The sequence below is a fragment of the Callithrix jacchus genome, chromosome 5, assembly GCF_049354715.1.
Source record: "Callithrix jacchus isolate 240 chromosome 5, calJac240_pri, whole genome shotgun sequence".
NCBI lineage: Eukaryota > Metazoa > Chordata > Mammalia > Primates > Cebidae > Callithrix > Callithrix jacchus.
The window spans coordinates 139,740,411-139,761,304 of NC_133506.1; the positions used below are offsets into that span (position 1 = coordinate 139,740,411).

Consider the following 20,894-nt stretch of genomic DNA (forward strand, 5'->3'; position numbering starts at 1 on the left):
AGAGAGAGGGAGAGCATTTTTTAAAAATCCTTTTGAAAATTAAATTACCTTCAAAGAAAAAATTATTTTTCAGGTCTTTTGTGAAATAAATATGCCCCATTTTTCATTATTTTCTTAATCCATGGATGGCTAATGAGCACACTGAGTAGAATGTAAAACATTTATTTTTAGGCAAAACGTTTAATGGATTGAATCAGATTTGTACTGAGACCATTTAGATCTTATAATTGAACTTCAGACTATAGTAATTTTTCTGATATACATTTTCATGAAAATTCTGTGTTTATATTCATTTTACATATGTTTTTAGGAGTTCGAACTTGGTTTGTCAAATTTACAGACCTTGTTAGGGTCATTTACTCCCCAGCCCAGCCCAGAATGTCCCCATGTATGAATGCTGGTTTATATTCTGTGATTAATTTTTTGTTGGCTGTGTTTATGTAACATAAGCCTGTGCTATTACATTTAAAATAAAAGTTCTGATTTGGTTGTCAGCTGCTGAGGAACTTGATATGGAAAATGAATTTTTATTACCACCTGTTTTTGGTGAAGAATATGAGGAACAGCCCAGACCTCGATCTAAAAAAAAGGTACAAAATTTAATAATATTCTTCTATTCACTTAATATCCTATATAGCAATATCTATAGGCAGAGAAAGATACAGTGGTCTTTTAGTGTGCCTGAGAATATGGGAACATGTTTTGTTATTTTCTAGGTTGGAAAAGAATTTAAGAGGTAACCTATTTCCAAATAATAAAAAGTTTCTCAGAGTTATTAACCTCAACCAAACTGTCTTGATACAAAGTCAGAAATAGAAAACAGTTGCTCAAGTAGTAAGTTCACTTTTTTGACAAGAATTTAGACTGTTTTCTAGGGAGCTGTTTTTCCACCATTATTTCTGATGAGATTTATCAGTGAAATTGAAGTACACAGTTTATTATATCTGGTCTCTTCTAGGCACACATAGAAACACACATAGAAAGACATGCTGGACACTTTGATCATTCAGGGAGACCAAATCTACATGCATTAACAAGTATAATTGTTTTAATATTCTGTCAGCTTTCTGTCTCTGACTTTCAACATATAAAGCACGTTTTAAAAATACCTTAAGAAAGATAGCATTCAAAAATTTTCCCTAAAGAAAGAAAAAAACTGAAAAGGGAGAAGTACTTGCAGTAGAATGAAGGTGGACTTCTGGTTGACACCAAACACAAAAATTAAAGCGAGCCATAGACCTAAATGTAAGAGCTAAAAATATAAAACTCTTAGAAGAAAACATAGGCCTAAATCTTCCTGGCCTTATTTTAGGCAGTTTCTTAGGTAAGATACCAAAAGCACGGGGGCGGGGGTGGGGGGGATGATAAATAAATAAATAAATTGGACTACATCCAAATTAGAAACTTTTACATTGCAAACAGTATTATCAGGAGAGTGAAAAGGGGGCCAGACAGAGTGGCACCTGTAATCCAAGCACTTTGGAAGATGGAAATGGAAGAATTGCTGGAGCCCAGGAGTTTGAGACCAACCTGGGCAACATAGTGAGACCTCTGTCTTTACATAAAAAATAAAAATTAGCCAGGCATGGTGGCATGTGCCTATAGTCCCAGCTGCTCAGGAAGAGGATTGAGGTTGCAGTGAACTATGATCATGCCACTGTACTCCAGCTTTGGCGACAGAGTGAGACCTTGCCTCAAAAACAAAACGAAACTCGAGCATGGATACTTACCTGGCAAGGGAGATACCATGATTAGAAAACTCTAGCATGGGTGGCAAAATGAGGCCCTGTCTCAGAAATAAAACAATAAAATAAAATAAGAAAGTGAAAAGGAGTGTCATTCTCTATAAGGTGGAGTTGTTGAAAAGTTCTTCAGTTTCTCTGTTACAGTAATATTTAGATTGTTAGTTTATGAATTGTCATATATTTATTTTCTCATTATTGGTGACTTTCATCGCAGAATTTAATATGATTTTGTTGCACAAAGTGATCTATGTAAAAACATCGTATTTCCTGAAGTGTTACAGGTAACTATTGTCACATTCAGGAAAACCAGTCAGTTCTAAACAAATAGCTGTATTTCATTTTTTTCTTTTCTAATTTCATGAAAGATTAAACAAATAACTATTTTTTTTATTACAATTGACCCTTCTACAATGCAGTGGTTGGGGTGCTGATCCCCTATGCATAGTCAAAAATTTGTGTATAACTTTTGACTCTCTAAAAAATTAACTACTAGTAGCCTACTGTCACTGAGCCCCCTTGTACAGTCAAAAATTCATATATTACTTTGATTCCCTAGAAAGGTAACTACTAGTAGCCTACTGTTGATTGGAAGCCTTGCAGATAACAGTTGATTAACATATATTTTATATGTTACATACTGTATTTTTATAATAAAGTTAGCTAGAGAAAAGAATGTTATCAAGAAAATCATAAGAGAGAAGATATATTTACGATTCATTAAGTGAAATAGATCAACCTCATTGTCTTCATGTTTAGTAGGCTGAGGAGGAAGAGGAAGGTTGGTCTTGCTGTATCAGATGGCACAGTTGGAAGAGGTAGAAGGAGGTAGGAGAGGCAGGCATATAGAAAAAGGCGTGTGTTGAAGTGGACCCCCTACAGTTTAAACCCATGTTGTTCAAGGGTTGAATCTAATTTGCCTTTGTTGAGAGATGGCTTCTATAAAGTAATGAAATCATGTAGGCTTTAAAAAAGACATTACTGTGGTGTTTTTTCACTAATAGGGGGCCAAGAGAAAGGCTGTATCAGGATACCAGTCTCATGATGATAGTTCAGACAATTCAGAATGCAGCTTTCCTTTCAAATATACATATGGCGTAAACGCTTGGAAACACTGGGTCAAAACTAGGCAACTTGATGAAGATCTTCTGGTATTAGATGAGTTAAAATCTCGTAAGTGTTTTAATCTTGTTTCTCCTAAGTCCTATTTAAAATAAAGATTTCTGTTACTGTGTACCTTTAAATTTAAAAAACATAGGCTGGGTGCAGTGGCTCACGCCTGTAACCAGCACTTTGGGAGGCCATGGCGGGTGGGTCATGAGGGTAGGAGATGAAGACCATCCTGGCCAACATGATGAAACCCTGTCTCCACTAAAAATACAAAAGTTAACTGGGTGTGGTGGCACGTGCCTGTAGTTGCAGCTACTCGGGAGGCTGAGGCAAGAGAATAGCTTGAACCTGGGAGGCAGACGTTGCAGTGAGCCAAGATTGTGCTACTGCTTACCAGCCTGGGTGACAGAGTGAGACTGTCTCAAAAAACAAACAAACAAAAAAACCGTAACTGTAGGTAGCTTAAAATGCCTTTAAGAATGCATTTTATTTTGCTTCAGAGTTCTTATAAAGAATAATGTCAGAAAGTGTCTTAACCTTAAGACAGTAAATAATAACAATTATTGATTTTTATTTTGTGTTTTTAGCTAAATCAGTAAAGTTAAAAGAGGATCTACTCTCTCACACCACAGCTGAGCTTAACTATGGGTTAGCTCATTTTGTTAATGAGATCCGAAGGCCAAATGGAGAGAATTATGCACCTGACAGCATCTATTATCTTTGTCTTGGAATACAGGAGGTTAGTAACTTGACGGCTGCTTTCAGACATAACATTAATAATAAGAAAAGTTGTGGTAGTTCTTGTTCCTGCAGCTTTATGGAACCTTTATTGTCTTACCAAGAAAGACAAAAATTTAGTCTCTTTGGAAATACTGTGATATTATAAAGGATTAGTTACTTTGTGTTTCTTCTGTAATGCAATATATGTTTCTAAAAAACTTGAAGTTCTCCAAAACTTAGTACCAAAACCAAAAAGAATTTATGGGAAAAATAGGGTATGGACAGACCACTCAAAACTTTGGCATGTTTTGTAACACATCTAACAAAGTTGTATGTTTGCCACCATTTATATATATGTTAAATAGTATAACTTCTCATTAGTTCTTTGGCTATTTCATAAAAAGATATCATTTTTTAAGGGTAAAGATAAACTTCGTCTACATGTCTCAGTTTGTTTTCTACAGTAAACACGATGATCAGCTTTAAGTAATGACCTCTAGTTGTGAACAGATTCTACAAATTTGTGCCCAGAAGTCAAAGAATCTCCAGCGTCACATCTTATTTATTTTGAAATATGGTAGATAACAGGGGAAATCTCTTCAGAGTTTTATTTGTAGGCCTAAAAGTTAATTTTATTATGCTAACAGGTGTTAGATAATGAAATAAATACTGAAGAAAACTAGAATTGTCTTAATTTGTGTTTTATTTACTTTTTCTTTAGGATAGGAATTTCCTTAAGATTCTGTAAGTGGTGTCGCAAATATATGGTGCATGGCTATAAATCACTGTATATTAAAGGCCCATCACATACATTGCAGTAGCAACCTGAAAGATACATGAATAGGTTTACTTTTTCTTATTCTCCTATTATAGGTTTACATGTACTTTGAGCCTCATGCTTAGATAATAATATAGGTCCATCATTCCCCAAACATCTGAAAACCAGATTTTTTTTTCATGAAACCACACTCGACAGTAAAACCTGATTTAAAGAATTGTGAAGCTACTGTTGTCTTTATTACTTAGTGTTAATATTCATCCATAAATTTTAACAATTGAATTTACTATAGAATTGTTAATGTTTCTAAATAAGTACAGAGTGCGTACCCACACCACTCTAGGAATATTAATGTATTATAATTATGTACATGCCCTGTGTTTCCCATGTAAAATCCAAACAATTAGGAATTCCAAAACATGTGACTCCTGTGGTTCTGGCTGAAGGGTTGAAGACCCATGTGTGTATTTCCCTCCTCTTCTTATATTATACCTAGGAGGGAGGGACAGAGTAGGAATAGGATTTATACTGTACCAGGTATAGATGAAATCATCTTAGTACTCTAGTTTCAGAACAAATTATTTATTACCTCTAAATCCTCTTAAGAGCAAATGGAAGCTAGGTCTTACCTTTGTTACTTGTACCATGCTATCCACATACAGACAAGTACTCACTGAGTTGGATGATGTCATGACTTTTTACACAATAAAGCTCTAGATCCCATTTTGGGCTTTCGTGTGTGTATATTTATTTATTTATGATGGTGAAATTTTTTTAAGGAGAACATTTATATTTTAGACATAATTCTGTTATCTAGATCAGCTGTTTTTTAAAGTGCTGTAGAGAGCAGCACTAGGGTTGTGGCAAATTAACTCAGCAGGAAGGAGAGAGGTTGAGTTCTAGGCTCCTCTTGTTTTAATTCATTTCTACTTTTTAAGGGCTATGTTTTGGGGTTATGTACGAAATTTCATTTAGAAGAAGTTTCTGCTAGAAACAAGGCCTACAAGCTTACTATGTAGATAATAAAACCTTTGAAATCAATAAAAATAACAAAATAAGGAGTTCTCTGTCCCACCCATCTCTCGTCTATGTAGTTCTTTTCCCTAGAGAATAGTGTTTTTTGCTCTTTTGGCTATTTCCTCTGGCATTACTTGCACATATAAATATAATTAATTTGTATATATTCTTAGGTTTACTATTAGTTCCAGTAGGTGGTCTTGTTATTTTTAAAATATATCTTAGAATTTTCTGTATACACAATTATGTCACTTATGAATAAGGACAGTTTTACATCTTTCTGATCTTTCTTTTCCATGCTTTATTACATTGCTTGAGACCTTCCCCCATTTTTCTCTCCTGCCACCCAACCCCTAGTACAGTGTTGAATGGAATTAGTGATTAGCAGAAACTCTTGCCTAGTTCCTGATGTTAGAGGAAAGTATTCTGTCTTTGACCATTAAGTATGATGCACTCTTTAGGGATTTTTTTGGTAGCTTCCTGTTACTAAGTTGAGGAAGTTTTCTTCCATTCTTAGTTGACTGAGGATTTTTCAACTTTTTATTTTGTTGCCAAGAGGTTTTTAAAAAAAAAAAAAAATTATAAATGCTAATTGAATTTTGTCAACTGCTTTTTTGCATCTGTTAAGATATGGATTTTCCCTCTTACTAATAATAGCATGATTATTAATTTTCAGGCATTAAACCAGCCTAGCATTCTTGGATAGACTCCACTTGATAGTGTTATCTTTTTGTATATTGCCAGATTAGATGTGCTAATATATTGTTGATGATTTTTGTAGATGTTCATGAGAATAAGTAGCTCTGAGGTTTTTGTTTTGTTTTTTTTTAATAAAAATTTATATTTATAAAGAACATTGTTCTGTGAACAACAACAAAAACTCAGAAAAAAGGTGATCAGAGTATTATTTCTCACAAATAAGGCAATTAATGCCCTGGTATCTCAAAATCTTTTACAAAAGGAGATAGCTTCATAAGATCTAGTCAAGAGGTTTTTGGTATGTTACTTTTTTTTCTTCTTTTTCTTTTCATCTGCTTGCATTTCAAGCATAATTTCTTCAGCTGTAAGAGCCCCACTTTCTTATTCTTTGCTTTCCTAACTTTTTATTTGATGGTGGCTCCATGAATTTTAGTTTCAGTAGAAGCTTCCTTAGGTTTCACATCTGGTTTTTCTTTAGGTGGAATAAAGCTTTGTTTCTTTGCTCATCTCTTACTGAGGGCTTCTGCTTGTTTAGCCTTTCTTGCTTCCATTTTCTGCTACGGTTTCTGATTCACCTTCGAAAAATATTCACCTCTAGCCAGTTCATTTATCAATCTGACTTTCTGGCTGTGGAAGTGGGAATGGTGTATATTCTCTCTTAATATTTTTCTCTTTTGGGTCCTTGCATTTATTCATGTTTTTGTTTGAATTGTGGCAAAAATCTCTCCCAACTTTGTTATTGAAATTCAGAATCTTTTTCCAACTCTTTTAATCATTAAGGTTTTAATATTATAAATTGGATGAATATTCTAGGACTACTTTTTAAACCTCTTTTTTAAGCCACTAAAAGGTCCATTGGCTGAAACTGTTTCCCTGAACCATAATGGAACAAGTTCATTAAGAGTTCCTCGATGTAGATCCTTTGGGACCAATAAGCTGTTGTCTTTTTACAAATCTCTTTATTTCTTACTAAAGAACCTATTTTAATGATTTTTTTTTTTTTTGAGACGGAGTCTCGTTCTGTTTCCCCGGCTGGAGTGCAGTGGTGCCATCTCTGCTTACTTCAACCTCTGCCTCTGGGTTCAAGTGATTCTCCTGCCTCAGCCTTCTGAGTAGCTGGGATTACAGGTGCCCACCATCATGTCCAGCTAATTTTTCGTATTTTTTAGTACTAGTCTTCTTTGTAGTACTGTTACTGGAAGGAAGGCCTTGAGTGTAAATTGTACAGGTTCTTGGTGTTTTGAACAAAGGATTGGACAAAATGTGCAATAAAGGAATGAAATACAGGAATGAAGTGGTGAAAGCAGGAAAATAAAGCAAGATAGCACTGAACCAGGTGGGAGTGGGCCTGAGCAAGTGGCTCTAGAGCTGGGTTACAAAGTCTTAGGGATTTTAAGTAGTCCTTTTGAGATCCTTATCAGTTACCCCTTATCTATATGAAGGATTTGGTCTGTTATTAATTAAAGGTTGGGGTGAATTGGTGCCTTAGGTGCTTGGCTCGAGGCCAGTCCAAGGCACTCTCTCTTTCCACCTGAGATCTGGCGGAAGGGGAAGGATTGTAGGGATCCTTTGCCTTTGATCCTTTGTTACACAGGCACGGGGAGATGGGGTTTCCCTTTTGGTTCAGCTTTAGGAAGTTGGCGTCAATTCAGGTTCCCTTCTCCCAGACCCCATTCTTTTGCCTCAGTACAAACAGTCATACTGTCCTGGATCTGGTGCACAGTGCATTAACATTGATGTTCATTCAGGGCTTTCTGTACCAATGGCTAGCACTCTTTCAAGTAAGCCTCTCTATTTTGGTAACAAAGTTGCATAATTGCTTTCCTTCAAGAGTCCTCTGGGATTGTCCTCTTAAGAAAGAGTTGGTTCGTTCCAACCATCAGGAACAGTAAGGAATTCCCATTCATTTTGGTGTCTCTGGCTTCTGCTTCTGTTTACAAAATTCACTTTTTCCACCCATTTTTCCTGACCGATTCAGAGAGGAAGACACCCGTTTTCAAATTGCTTCTGGTGGAGCTGGAAACCTGGCTTTGATTTGGGGGTAATAGTGGCTTCATAAAAGGAGTTGGGGCCAGGCACAGTGGCTCATGCCTGTAATCCCAGCACTTTAGGAGGCCAAGGCAGGTGGATCACCTGAAGTCGTCAAGAGTTCTAGAACAACTAGGCCAATGTGGTGAAATCCCGTATCTACTAAAAATGCAAAAATTAGCTGGGTGTGGTGGTGGGCTCCTATAATCCTAGCTACTCTCTTTTTTGTTGAACAGTCCAGCTCAGGAATCAGTCAACTTTTTGTAAAGGGCAAGATAGTAAATAATTTACACTTTGCAGACCAAGAGTTAAACATTTAGAATGTAATATAGCTACTTATATATAACTGCTTTAAATTGTAACCATTTATAAAAGAAAATAATTCTTAGCTCACAGGCTTGTGGAATTGGGCCCACTGGAGTTAGCTAGCTAGGGTTATATAGTTTGCCTAGATACTCATATAGCTAAAGGTGTATCATTTTAATTTTTCTCTTGTATTGAGTCTGATCTTTCTTATTTCCTTAATCTTAATTGGCTTTCTTTTAATCCAGCCTCTTAAGGTGTAAGCTTAGATCATTGATTTTAGACTTTCTTCTTTTTCAGGAAACTATTTAAAACTGTAAAGTTTTCTCTAAAACTAGTTTACTTAACATCACAAATTTTTGTATGTTGTGTTTTAATTTTTCTTAAGGAAAATGATATCACATGAAATTGAGTCTCTGGATTGCTTTCTGTTTTTGTTACTATAGTAAAATACACATAACATAAATTTATGGTTTTAACCATTTTTAAGGGTACAGTCCATTGGCATTAAGTACATTCACATTGTTGTGGAACCATCATCACCATCTGTCTCTAGAACTCTTTTCATCTTGCAGAACTGAAACTCTGTACTCATTAAATAATAACTCTACATTTCCTTCTCTACTGAACCCTGAAAAGCCACTATTCTACTTTCTGTCTCTATGATTTTGACTACCATAGGCACCTTATATAAGTGGAATCATACAGTATTTGTCCTTTTGAGTCTGGCTTATTTCACTTAGCTTAATATACTCAAGGTTCATCTGTGTTGTGTAGCATATGTCAAAATTTCATGTGTGTGTATGTCAGTGTGAGTGACAGAGTCTTACTATGTCGTCCAGGCTGGAGTACAGTGGTGTGATCTCTGCTTAGCACACCCTCAATCTCCCGGGCTCAAGTGATCCTCCCACCTCAGCCCTTTAAGTGGCTGGGAATGTGGGCACGTACCACCACACCTGGCTAATTTTTGTATTTTTTTTTTTTGTAGAGATGGGGTTTCACCATGTTGCCCAGTGTGGTCTCGAACTCTTCTGGGCTCAAGCAATCCACCTGCCTTGGCCTCCCAGAGTGTTGGAATTAACAGGCTTGAGCCTCTGTGCCTGGCTTCCTTCCTTTTTAAAATAGGTTCCTTATGTATTGATGAATGTTTCCTTAAAAAGTTGTTTTACTACTGAACTGCACGTTTAAAAATAGTAAATATGGTGGTAATTTTTTGTTCTTTGTTCTGCATTTACCAGTTTTTAAAAATTGTGGAATATCTATTTATTTTTGTTATTGAATACATTTTCACAGACTCGACTTCTTTTCAGAAACTCTGTGGTATTTATAAGCAGCTTTAAAAGTAATCCTGAAACTCAGTGTAAAGATAAGATAACTAAAGTAAACTTTCCAGAAATCAGTACTGTTTAATGTTAGTTCAAGGCATGTACAGAAATAGAAGCTATTTTTGAAAGAGTATGCATGTATTTCTGTTGCATTCGTTAGTTTTGCTCACATCTGACAAAGATACAAGTAAGTATGATTTTCATCCATTTGTCTATAGAAGAAACAGTATCTTTTGTCGTAAGGACTAAGTCTTACAAATGTCTGCTGAAGTAAATAGTCATTTCTGTTTTGTACATTGAAAAATTAAATATAATTGTAAATAACTGGTAATGTATGAAAGAGGAGCACAGCTTTTTTTTTTTTACTCTTCCTCAAAGTAACTGACTTTCCTCCACTAATTTTGTATAAGGAATGGTGGTTACTGTTAAATGTTCACGTAATATGGAAATTTTTGTGGAAGGAAAATGATATGAAATCCTATGATAACTAGCATTAACATGTCATGATCATTCTTTTGTATACTATTTTACATATGTGAACACATATCTGCCATACTAAATATATTATAAATAGAACTGTAGATCCTTTTTTTTTTTGAGATGGAGTCTCACTTTGTCACCCAGGCTGGAGTGCAGTGGTGCCATCTCAGTTTACTGCAACCTCTGCCTCCTGGGTTCAAGCAATTCTCCTGCCTCACCCTCACAAGTAGCTGGGATTACAGGAATGAGTCACCACACCTGGCTAGGTTTTTTTGTTTTGTTTTGTTTGTATTTTTAATAGAGGTGGGGTTTTGCCATGTTGACCAGGCTGGTCTCATACCCCTGACCTCAGGTGATCCACCCAACTCAGCCTCCCAAAGTACTAGGATTATAGGCAATAGCCATTATGCCTGGACGCCTTTTTTTCCTTAATCTTTCCCCCCTTACCATTGTTAGCTAGATGTATATATTTCTCTGTTTTCTATGAACCTGATGAAAGAGATAGTAGTTTTGTCAACTAGGAGCACTAGACCTTATTATACACGTCTACGGCCTGTTTATATATCTCATTGTGTGCTGTACCACAGTTAATTCAGTAATTTCCACAATGATGAGCATTCTTTGTTTTATAGAATTTTGCTATTAAGACAGTGTATACTTTCCTTCCTCCTCTGCTTCCCTCCTGCCTTACACAAATATAATTATCCTAAAGAACTGATGCTTTTATTTCTGAAATACTATTCCTGAAAGAGTATTACTGGATCTTAAGAAAAGTGTATTTTTTATTTTTAAAGATATCAACAGATTTCTTTCCCAAAAAGTTTGAGGATCTTTTTGTGTTTATTGATCATTTACTTTTCTCTGAGTTTCCCCATTGTCTAATAGGTTGTTTCTATTTTTTAGTTTGTGTTAAGTCTTTTATATGGAAGCATGTGTTTTTTAAGAAGAAAAAACTTAACTAAATTTAAAAATATAGTAAACTCACAGTGTGACTTGTTAATTTCTGTGTAAATGGATAGTTTTCAAATAATTAAATTCTATTAAAATACATAGAGGATTTCTAAACTTATTTAAGCTTGCTTTATTCAGAGGGCTTTAAGAATTTTCTTTTCTTTTCTCTTTTTTTTGAGACAGAGTCTTGCTCTTTTGCCAGGCTGAAATGCAGTGGCATGATCTCAGCTCACTGCAGTCTCTGCCTCCCTGGTTCAAGTGATTTTACTGCCTCAGCCTTCTCAGTAGCTGGGGCTTCAGGCATGCGCCACCATGCCCAGCTAAATTTTGTATTTTTAGTAGAGACAGGGTTTCACCATGTTGGCCAGGATGGTCTCGATCTCTTGACCTCATGATCCACCTGCTTTGGCCTCCCAAAGTGTTGAGGGGTGAGCCACTGTGCCCAGCCTCTTTATTTTTTAATAGGATTGATGAGGTTGATATGGGGTATTTGAATCCTTCTTTCATTGGTTAATTCAGCAAACATTAGTCAAAGTGCTATTGTATCTGGATGCTGGACACTGGAATAGGCTTTGGAGATTGAGATAAGCGCGTTGATAGCTTACATTTACTGACTGTTTACTGCTTTCCATATACTATACTACATGCTTGATCTGTCATTCAGTCCTCTCAACAACTTTAATTATCAGCATTTTTTGATGAGGTGTTACACAGCTCATAAATTTTGAATCTGGTGAGCAGTTTGAATTAAAAGTCATTACAGTATGTTCCACTCAAAGATTTGAAATACACAGACAAATAATATTTAAATAATTTTATATTCATTATGTGTAAGTAATACCGAATTGGAACTAATTAATTCTACCTAAGTATATAATATGAAAAAGTATAGGGATGTAGAAGACATTGAGTTTTAAATTTTAAATTGAGTTTTGAAGCACTTGTAGAAATTTATTCAGCAAAAGCATGAGAGGACAGTGGCAGTACAAGGGCACAGTTTACCAGGAGCTACTTAGCCTGGCTGGAATGTAGAATGTGAAGTGGAGAGAGCTTTGAGGTGATGAGGGTGGGGGCTGTGGTAAGTAAGAGTCATGTCACAAAGGTTTCTCTTACTTGATAAAATGTTTAGATTTCATATTTATCCAGGGAGAAACATGAAAAGGCTCTAAGTATTTTTAAAGATGACACTTGAAATTTTTTTTTTCTTGGGCATAGGCATCTGAAAGCTGAAATATTTTCATTGAAACACAAATTATTGTGCAGAACGGCTGATTTGTAGCTTAAACTAATGGTGGGTTATTTTATATTATTAAGCTTTAGTCAAATAACATTTAATAAAACAACTGATTTGAGAGACAAAGTCTGATAGCCCTCAAATTATGAATGTCTTATATTCCCAATATTTATTTAATTTTATAAATTGTCATGTATATTGTTACATGTTTCTTGCTTTAGCTAACTCTCCAAAACATTTGACAATATTATTGTTTGTCATATTAGTGACTGTACTTGTCTGAACAAACATGCCAATAGTCTGCACATATCTAAAAAAGACGCTTTTCAACTCTATTAGCTGTGTTTAATGAGATTTTCATTCTGCTTCTCAAGTACCAGAACTGTAATTTGTGTTTAAGTAAGTGGATATCTATCAATGTGCTGCTTTGCCCTACAAAGTGTTTTTAATCCATAAGAAACAGGGCTTTTGAAATGTGGCTAATCTGAAATGAGAAGTTTTCTGAGTGTAAAATATATAAAAGATTTTAAAGAATTTGTATTTTTAAAATGTTAAATATTTTTACATTATATGTTGGAATTACATGTTTTAGATACATTGGGTTAAGTAAAATATTATACTTGTTTGCTTTTAATTTTTAAAATGTGGGCCGGGTGCAGTGACTCATGCCTGTAATCCTAGCATTTTGGGAGGCCAAGGCGGGCGGATCGCCTGAGATCAGGAGTTCAAGACCAGCCTAGCCAACATGGTGAAACCAATGTTGAACTTTTTTGTATTTTTAGTACTGTCTCAACTAAAAATACAAAAATTAGTCAGGTGTATGACACATGCCTGTAACCTCAGCTACCCGGGAGGCTGAGGCAGGAGGATCGCTGGAACCTGGGAGCCAGAGACAGCATGAGCCAAGATCATGCCACTGTACTCCAGCCTGGGTGACAGAGTAAGACACTGTCTCAAAAAATAAATAAAATAAAAATAAAATGTCACTACTAGAATATTTCAAGTTAATTGTGTAACATGTTCTATTTTTATCATTTGATACTGCTCTTTATAGATGTTCCAGAATTATCTAGGAAACGCTAGAGCTTTCACGTATAGTCCCAAAGAAATCTAAGTAAAATGAGAGGCTAGTAACTCTTATAAAAGGAATTTATATATATAAATTTATATATATATATATATTTATATTTATATATTTATTAGAGACGGGGTTTCACCATGTTGGTCAGGATAGTCTTGATCTGACCTCATGATCAGCCCCCCTTGACCTCCCAAAGTGCTGGGATTACAGGCATGAGCCACTCTGCCTGGCTGACTTTTTAATATATGAATCATATTTAAGAGATTTCTTAATATTGAGCCATCTTTAGTGTTCTGAAACAAACCCTATGTTATTCCCTTAAAATGCTGCCATGTTTGATTTGCTACTATATTGTTGTAAACTTTTGCATCTCTATTCAGAAGCAAAACGGGTCTATACTCTCCTTATTTTATGTTATCTTTGTGACCATTTGAACTGGCCTTACACAATGAAATGTGAAATCTTATATCTTTTCCTGTACTCTGGAAGAGCAGAAAAATTACCTATCTTTTGAGAATTTCGTAAAATTAGTCATCAAACCACCTGGGCTTTGTGCCTTCTGGGGGAGAGATCGTTGACAATCTTCTCTAGTTCCTTTATGGTAACTGATTTTTCCATCTCTTCTGCCACAGCAAGGATCATTGATTGTGGCTATTTCATGGGGAATATCTGAAGAAGGACAGCTACAGGGATGTCATGGGGTTAAACAGGATGGGTCATGGGGAGCTTTGGCATTTGAAGGGCTCTCACAGGTTGTGATGTCTGGGGGAGCATAGCTGTCACTCAGGTAGGCATTGCTGGGCTTGGCCACCTTTAGGTAGACAACATCATACACGTTCTTCAGGGCTGCCACAGCATCTTCATGCATGACATCCTCCAACCCCACACTTGATCGCCAGGATCTTGTCTCCAATCTGCAACCTCCCATCCTTTTGGGCAGCATCCCCTTCGATGATCTTTGTTACATAGATGCTATTATCTCCTGGGATGTGCTGGTTCCCTATTCCCCCTGCGATGCTGAAGCCAAGACCTTTAGGCCCATTGATGAGCTTGATCTCCATGACCTTCTCAGCTGGGGGCTTCTGATGCATGACACAGGGGCGAACGATGGAGCCTGCCTCTTTGAGGGCCTACACTGCCGCTGAGTGGGTCACCTCACGCACGTCCACTTCATTTACAAACAGGATGCTGTCGTTGACCCTGAGGCGGCCATCCTGGGCTGCAGCCCCACCGGGAATTATCTTGGTGATGAAAATGGACGTATCGTCACCGATGTGTGGGTTGTCAGTGCCACCTGCGATGCTGAAGCCGAGACCTGAGTTACCCCTTTCCAATGTGATCTCCTCGTATTCCATCTCCCCCTCAGTCCCGTTCTCCTGCAACTCATATCCTGGGGCTTCTAGGGTATCTGTGTTGACAATCACAGGGGGAGAATTGGCCTGGTTGGGGAGGTGGGCCGGGCTGTGCTCCAGAGGGGGCGTGTCTTCATCTTGGTAGCAGTATTTCTTGGTTGTCACTATACAGAGACAGTCCATGTTGGGGGGCCTGGCCTCGGTGGCGGGTAAGGGGCTCTGACTTCATCGGAGTTTAGTTCCTCCACTCCGTGGGTTCTCACCCCTCCCCGCTCCTTTCCCCACTTTTGCAGGGGGGGGCCAGGATGGGGGGGAGGGGTGAGAGGGGAAGGAGGAGGTTGGGGGAGGGGAGCGTGGGAGGGAGGGAAGGGGGCCCTGGAAGGGGCTCGAGGAATTTATATTTTTTAAAATGTATGTTTATTAATTCAAATAATTTTATAATTGAAGACTTTCTGTGAAGATTTTTTTTTTTTTAATTAAGAAAGCTACTCTTCAGACAGGCCTGTTCTATCAGGGAGTTTTCTCTAGGGTTAGTTGCTATAAGTTGCTGCTCTTCTTCACAGGTTTTCCTTTGCCTCTTTTCTGAAACCATACATTCTTTTCCTCTGTAGATTCTCATTGGTTGCAAGGCAACCATGTATGTATATAATAAGGCAACCATGTATGCATATAATAGATGCTTGTAAGTTGTGACTGCTTATGATGCAAAATAACAGCAACAATAATATGGCATTGCTTCCCATACTACCACAATGAGTAATAAAACATATTGTAATTCATTCTGTTACAAAAGCAGCAGATCATTTATCATGAATTGCCTAGAGAAACTTTTTCAGAAGGATTAAGTATTGGCACTTCATTTAGGAACTGATTTTAGTAGAGCTGAGTTGGGAACTTAGTAGTTTTTGGTTTTTTATTATTATTGTTAAGGGTCTGAACGTTACACAGAAATGTTCTCTTTGTGCTGGATTTGCAGATTAAAATAATTATTTCAGAATCCTTTCCCTCTGCTTGTTTTTGTTTTTGTTTTTTTTGAGACGGAGTCTTGCTTCTTCACCCGGGCTAGAATGCAATGGCGCTATCTGGGCTCACTGCAACCTCTGCCTCCCAAATTCAAACAGTTCTCTGCCTCAGCCTCCCAAGTAGCTGGGATTACAGGTGCTTGCTACCACACCCAGCTACTTTTTGTATTTTAATAGAGACAGGGTTTTACCGTCATGGCCAGGCTGGTCTTGAACTCCTGACCTCATGATCCACCTGCCTCAGCCTCCCAAGTGCTGGGATTACAAGCGTGAGCCACTGGGCCCAGCCTTCCCTCATTTTTTATTATGCATGTTGCTTTATGATAAAAACAAAAAAATATAAATTGCTATTCTAAACGAGGGTTTTAGTGATTGTTTTATGTAATACTCAACTAAGTTTGTAGTTTTAGAAATCCAGGAACAATACAGAAGTTTATGGTCTCGTTAAATAGATGGAATCATGATGTTGTATTTTAAGCAATCAGTGCTAGTCTCATTCATAACAATGAGGATGTGCAGATAGTTTAGGAAATGGTATTATTAGAGCATCTACCCTTTGACTAACCCAGAAGCAGGGGAGAAATCTAGCATTGTCACTTTATTTTCCAGGCTTTTATCAGTTGGTCTATCATTGTATTTGAAAGACATTAATTAGGAGTTTTTGTTCTACTGTTTTAGAATTTTGCTGACTAACATATTCCTTTGACTAGTTTGAATAACATTGGATCAACTCAGATGATGGCATTCTTACATTTTGATTAGTGTATACATGGTTAACATTTTTCTTTCACTTTTCACTTAGCTGTTCTTTCATTTAAAATAGGGTTTTTGTAGATGGCATATTTTTGAACTTTGCCTTAAAAAAATTGAATCTGACAATATCTTTTTTTTTTCTTTTGAGACTGGGTCTCACTCTGTCCCAGGCTGGAGTACAGTGGTATGATCTTTCGGCTCACTGCAGCCTTGATCTCCCAGGCTCAAGCTATTCTCCTGCACCAGTCCCTCACGTAGCCAAGACTACAGGCACACGCCACCATGACTGGTTAATTTTTTTACTTTTTTTTTTTTTTTTTGAGACAGTCTCGCTCCGTTGCCAGGTGCCAGACTGGAGTGCAGTGGCGCGATCTCAGCTCACTGCAACCTCCACCTCCTGGGTTCAAGCAATTCTCCTGCCTCAGCCTCCCGAGTAGCTGAGACTACAGGCACGCACCACGACACCCAGCTAATTTTCGTATTTTTAGTAGAGATGAGGTTTCACCATGTTGGCCAGGATGGTCTTGATCTCTTGATTTCGTGATCACCTGCCTCAGCCTCCCAAAGTGCTGGGATTACAGGTGTGAGCCACCGCGCCTGGTCGTGTACTTTTTTTTTCTCAACATCTTGCCCAGGCTCGTCTTAAACTCCTGAGCTCAAGTGATCCGCCCGCTTTGGCCTCCCAAAGTGCTGAGATTACAGGCGTGAGCCACTGCTCCCAGCCCAGTATCTGTCTTTTAATTGCTGTTTAGAGCAGGAACCAACAGACTTTTAAAATAAAGGACCAAATGGTACATGGTTACAGGTCATGCTTGTCTGTGTCATGCAACCATTCAACTATGCCATTATAACATGAAAGCTGCTGTAGGCAGTATGCAAATGAACCAGTATGTTGGTATTCCAAGAAAATTTTATAAAAATAGGCATGGGCCAGATGTGGCTCCGGGACTCTAGTTTGCTAACCTTGGCTTAGACCTTTTACATGTAACGTGATCACTTCTGTCATTGGATTAAAATCTGTTGTCCTTCAGGTTGTTTTGTATTCTATCTGTTCTTTGTCTTTGCATCTTTTTCTGTTTTATAATTCCACTTTATTTCCACTATTGGCTTATTATTTGTACCTGTTAAGTTTTTTTACTTGTTGCCTTAGGTTTACAATTGCATCTTTAATTACATGTTTACCTTCAAATAATACTATACTACTTCACATGTAGTTTAAGAGCTGTAGAACAGTGTACTCCCAATTCTTGCCTTCTATCCTTTGTACTATTATCATATAATTTTATGTTTTCTTTTTAAATTTCACTAATAAACATTAGTACTTTAAATGATTTTGTAACCACCCTCACTGTTAAGGTTTTTCTAGGTTTGTGACAGTGAGTTACAAGATTCATAAATTTGTACTGTTGTACAGGTGGAGAATTAGAAATACAGAGACAATAAGAGAAAAGCATTAGCCTGACAAAGTCAGAGTGCTAGAACAGAGCTTTCAATAGCTACAGATAACATTTCATCCCATCCTTACTACTCAGTGGTTTTTTTCTTTAGTTACTACCTTGATTACTCTTACTTTATAAGAAAAAAAAACTAAAAAAAAAAAATCACTCTTATTTTTAAATTTAAATTTCTCTTTATGTACTATATAATAAATACTGGAAACAAATATTGTTTTGTTTTGTTTTTTGTCTGACAGACTGAAGATTATCATCCAGTTTTTATATTCTCGTTTCTGGGGTATTTCAGTTTTGAGTGCTTCAAGCAAAAGATCTGTTGACAATTTATGATTTTTTATAATTTCTAGGTACATTCATAAAATCAGTCATCTCATGTTTTATTAGTAGTATGCTTGTATTTAAAAGACATAAAACTTAATTTTTTTCTTAAAGAGTATAATATGTTCACTATTTATAATTAGCTGATTTTCTTTCAAGAAAGTTTGTGGGGCTTTTTTTTTTTTTTTTGTAGTACTTGTGTGGAAGTAATCGAAAAGACAACATATTTATTGATCCTGGATACCAAACTTTTGAGCAAGAATTGAATAAAATACTACGAAGCTGGCAACCAAGCATACTTCCAGATGGTAATGCTGTTTTAAATAAAGGTGTTGCTCTCTTGATACTGGGATTGTTATTTTTACAGAGTATGTTTGAAAATATTAAGAAGTCATTTAAATTAGATAACATTTCCTGAACACTTACTCATGAGCTTACCTGATGTTCACCTCTTGTTGAATTAGAAATGAATGTGGTCAATAACTAGTGTTTATGAAGAACTTTGTAAGAAATGTGATCTACTTCCTCTGGAGTATGAGACTGGATGTTCATGTCTTAAGCCTTCTAGTGGCACTTCTGATATAAATTTCTCTTAAACCACTGTTTTCAACATATGAAGAAAATGTGTATGTATATGGAGTCACCACTTTTTTTCAGGAATTTTAATTCCCCAATTTTAATTTTAAAAGGATTTACATTTTTTTCTGACCACTGTTTGCTTGTCCTACTGAAGAACAGAAGCAAACACCCAGTCCCTTATTCCATAGATAATAATTCCATAGTAGCCTCTGTATTATTAACTGCATAAGTATTTCTAAAATTACTCTAGTTGATCTAAATTAATGGAGAATTGGTATAGATTTGTCCTTAAATTAAGTGTATCTACTTCTAGATGGTTAAATGAAAACTTTTATTTATTATAATTCTTTTAAAATAGTTCTCTCTATTTAAGGGTCCATATTCTCTCGAGTTGAAGAAGACTATCTTTGGAGGATAAAACAACTAGGATCACACTCTCCAGTAGCTCTTCTGAATACACTGTTCTACTTTAACACTAAGTATTTTGGCCTGAAAACAGTGGAACAACACTTAAGACTTTCCTTTGGCACTGTGTTTAGGCATTGGAAAAAAAATCCTTTAACGATGGAAAACAAAGCATGTCTTCGATACCAAGTGTCTTCCTTATGTGGAACAGATAATGAAGGTAGTGTAACAGATAGCTTCCTTTTTTTTTCTTTTTTTGTGACGGAGTTTCTCTCTTGTTGCCCAGGCTGGAGTGCAATGGTGCAATCTTGGCTCACCGCAGCCTCCACCTCCTGGGTTCAAGCGATTCTCCTGCCTCAGCCTCCCGAGTAGTTGGGATTACAGGCATGTGCCACCACGCCTGGTTGACATTGTATTTTTAGTAGAAGCATGGTTTCTCCATGTTGGTCTTAAACTTCTAACCTCAGGTGATTTGCCTGCCTCGGCCTCCCAAAGTGCTGGGATTACAGGGGCGAGCCACCGCACCTGGCCCGGATTTCCATTTTGAGATTGTCTATAGTAGGGATATCCAAACCTTGCATTATTAAAGACCATCTGGGTCACCTGTTAAGAATCTAAGGACTGTCATTTTTATAAAATAAGACAACCTATGTCTTCTTAAGATGACTCAGTTCCTTTTGTTTGAAAAATTGTTACCAGAAGAGCCTTAACTTAGAACTCCAAGGGGCACCTAGTCCTATTCTTTGGTATATAACATATACCAGAAGTGATCTTTATGTCTTTCTTTAAGATTAGTTTAGGAGGTTTATTTCATTTTTATTTTTTAAGATAAAATTACTACTGGAAAAAGAAAACACGAAGATGACGAACCAGTATTTGAACAAATTGAAAACACAGCCAATCCTTCCAGATGTCCTGTGAAAATGTTTGAATGCTACTTGTCTAAAAGGTGAGTGTTAATCATACTTAACTTTTAAAAATGGTAGAAGTTGGCTGATTTAAATTTAACGTCACCAATAGGTGTTTTAAATGGATTTTTTCTGAAATTTCTTCTCTCTCAGTTATACCCGAGTTCATTCAGTTATAATCTTTTAGTTTGAAATACCCAGCTTATACATCATACTTAGAGTTTAAGCATGTGTTAAGAAATCACCCTCTACTAATGAAATTACTACTGCTGTCTTTTTTTTTTTTGAGTTGGGGTTTTCCTCTCTCACCCAGACTGGAGTGCAATGGCACATGATCACAGCTCACTGCAACCTCAGACTGCTGGGACTACAGGCATGTGCCTTCATAGCTGGCTAATTTTTGTATTTTTTGTAGAGACAGTCTCACTGTGTTTCCCAGGCTGGTCTTGAACTCCTGACCTCAGCTGATCCTCATGCCTCAGCCTTCCAGTGTGCTAGAATTATAGTTATGAGCTACTGTGCCTGTCATTTTCTTTTAAATTACAGCAGTTCCAATGACTGCAAAGCAGAGGACACAAACTTTTTCTTAAAGAGTCAGATGATAAATAGTTTAGGCTTTTGGGGCTATAAATCTC

At 36.7% G+C, this 20,894-nt stretch overlaps 1 protein-coding gene and 2 pseudogenes across 34 annotated transcripts in view; 1 reads left to right on the forward strand and 2 right to left on the reverse strand.

Annotated features, from left to right (window-relative positions):
* ZMYM2 (zinc finger MYM-type containing 2) overlaps positions 1–20,894 on the forward strand; it is a 122,859-nt gene that overhangs the window by 99,675 nt on the left and 2,290 nt on the right. For 31 of the 33 annotated variants that reach the window (XM_078375095.1, XM_078375094.1, XM_078375100.1 and 28 more), the window contains 6 exons: positions 496–590; positions 2,747–2,915; positions 3,440–3,591; positions 18,561–18,675; positions 19,320–19,571; positions 20,180–20,300. In XM_078375095.1, the coding sequence (XP_078231221.1) occupies positions 496–590; positions 2,747–2,915; positions 3,440–3,591; positions 18,561–18,675; positions 19,320–19,571; positions 20,180–20,300 (904 nt within the window). Of the gene's footprint in view, positions 1–495; positions 591–2,746; positions 2,916–3,439; positions 3,592–18,560; positions 18,676–19,319; positions 19,572–20,179; positions 20,301–20,894 lie in introns of those variants that run through there. The other 2 variants (XR_013536140.1, XR_013536141.1) reach the window with 1 other exon arrangement.
* LOC118154037 (KRR1 small subunit processome component homolog pseudogene) lies at positions 6,370–7,800 on the reverse strand (annotated as a pseudogene).
* LOC100410816 (disks large homolog 4 pseudogene) lies at positions 14,105–15,019 on the reverse strand (annotated as a pseudogene). The gene has a single exon (XR_013536142.1). The product of XR_013536142.1 is annotated as a disks large homolog 4 pseudogene (transcript).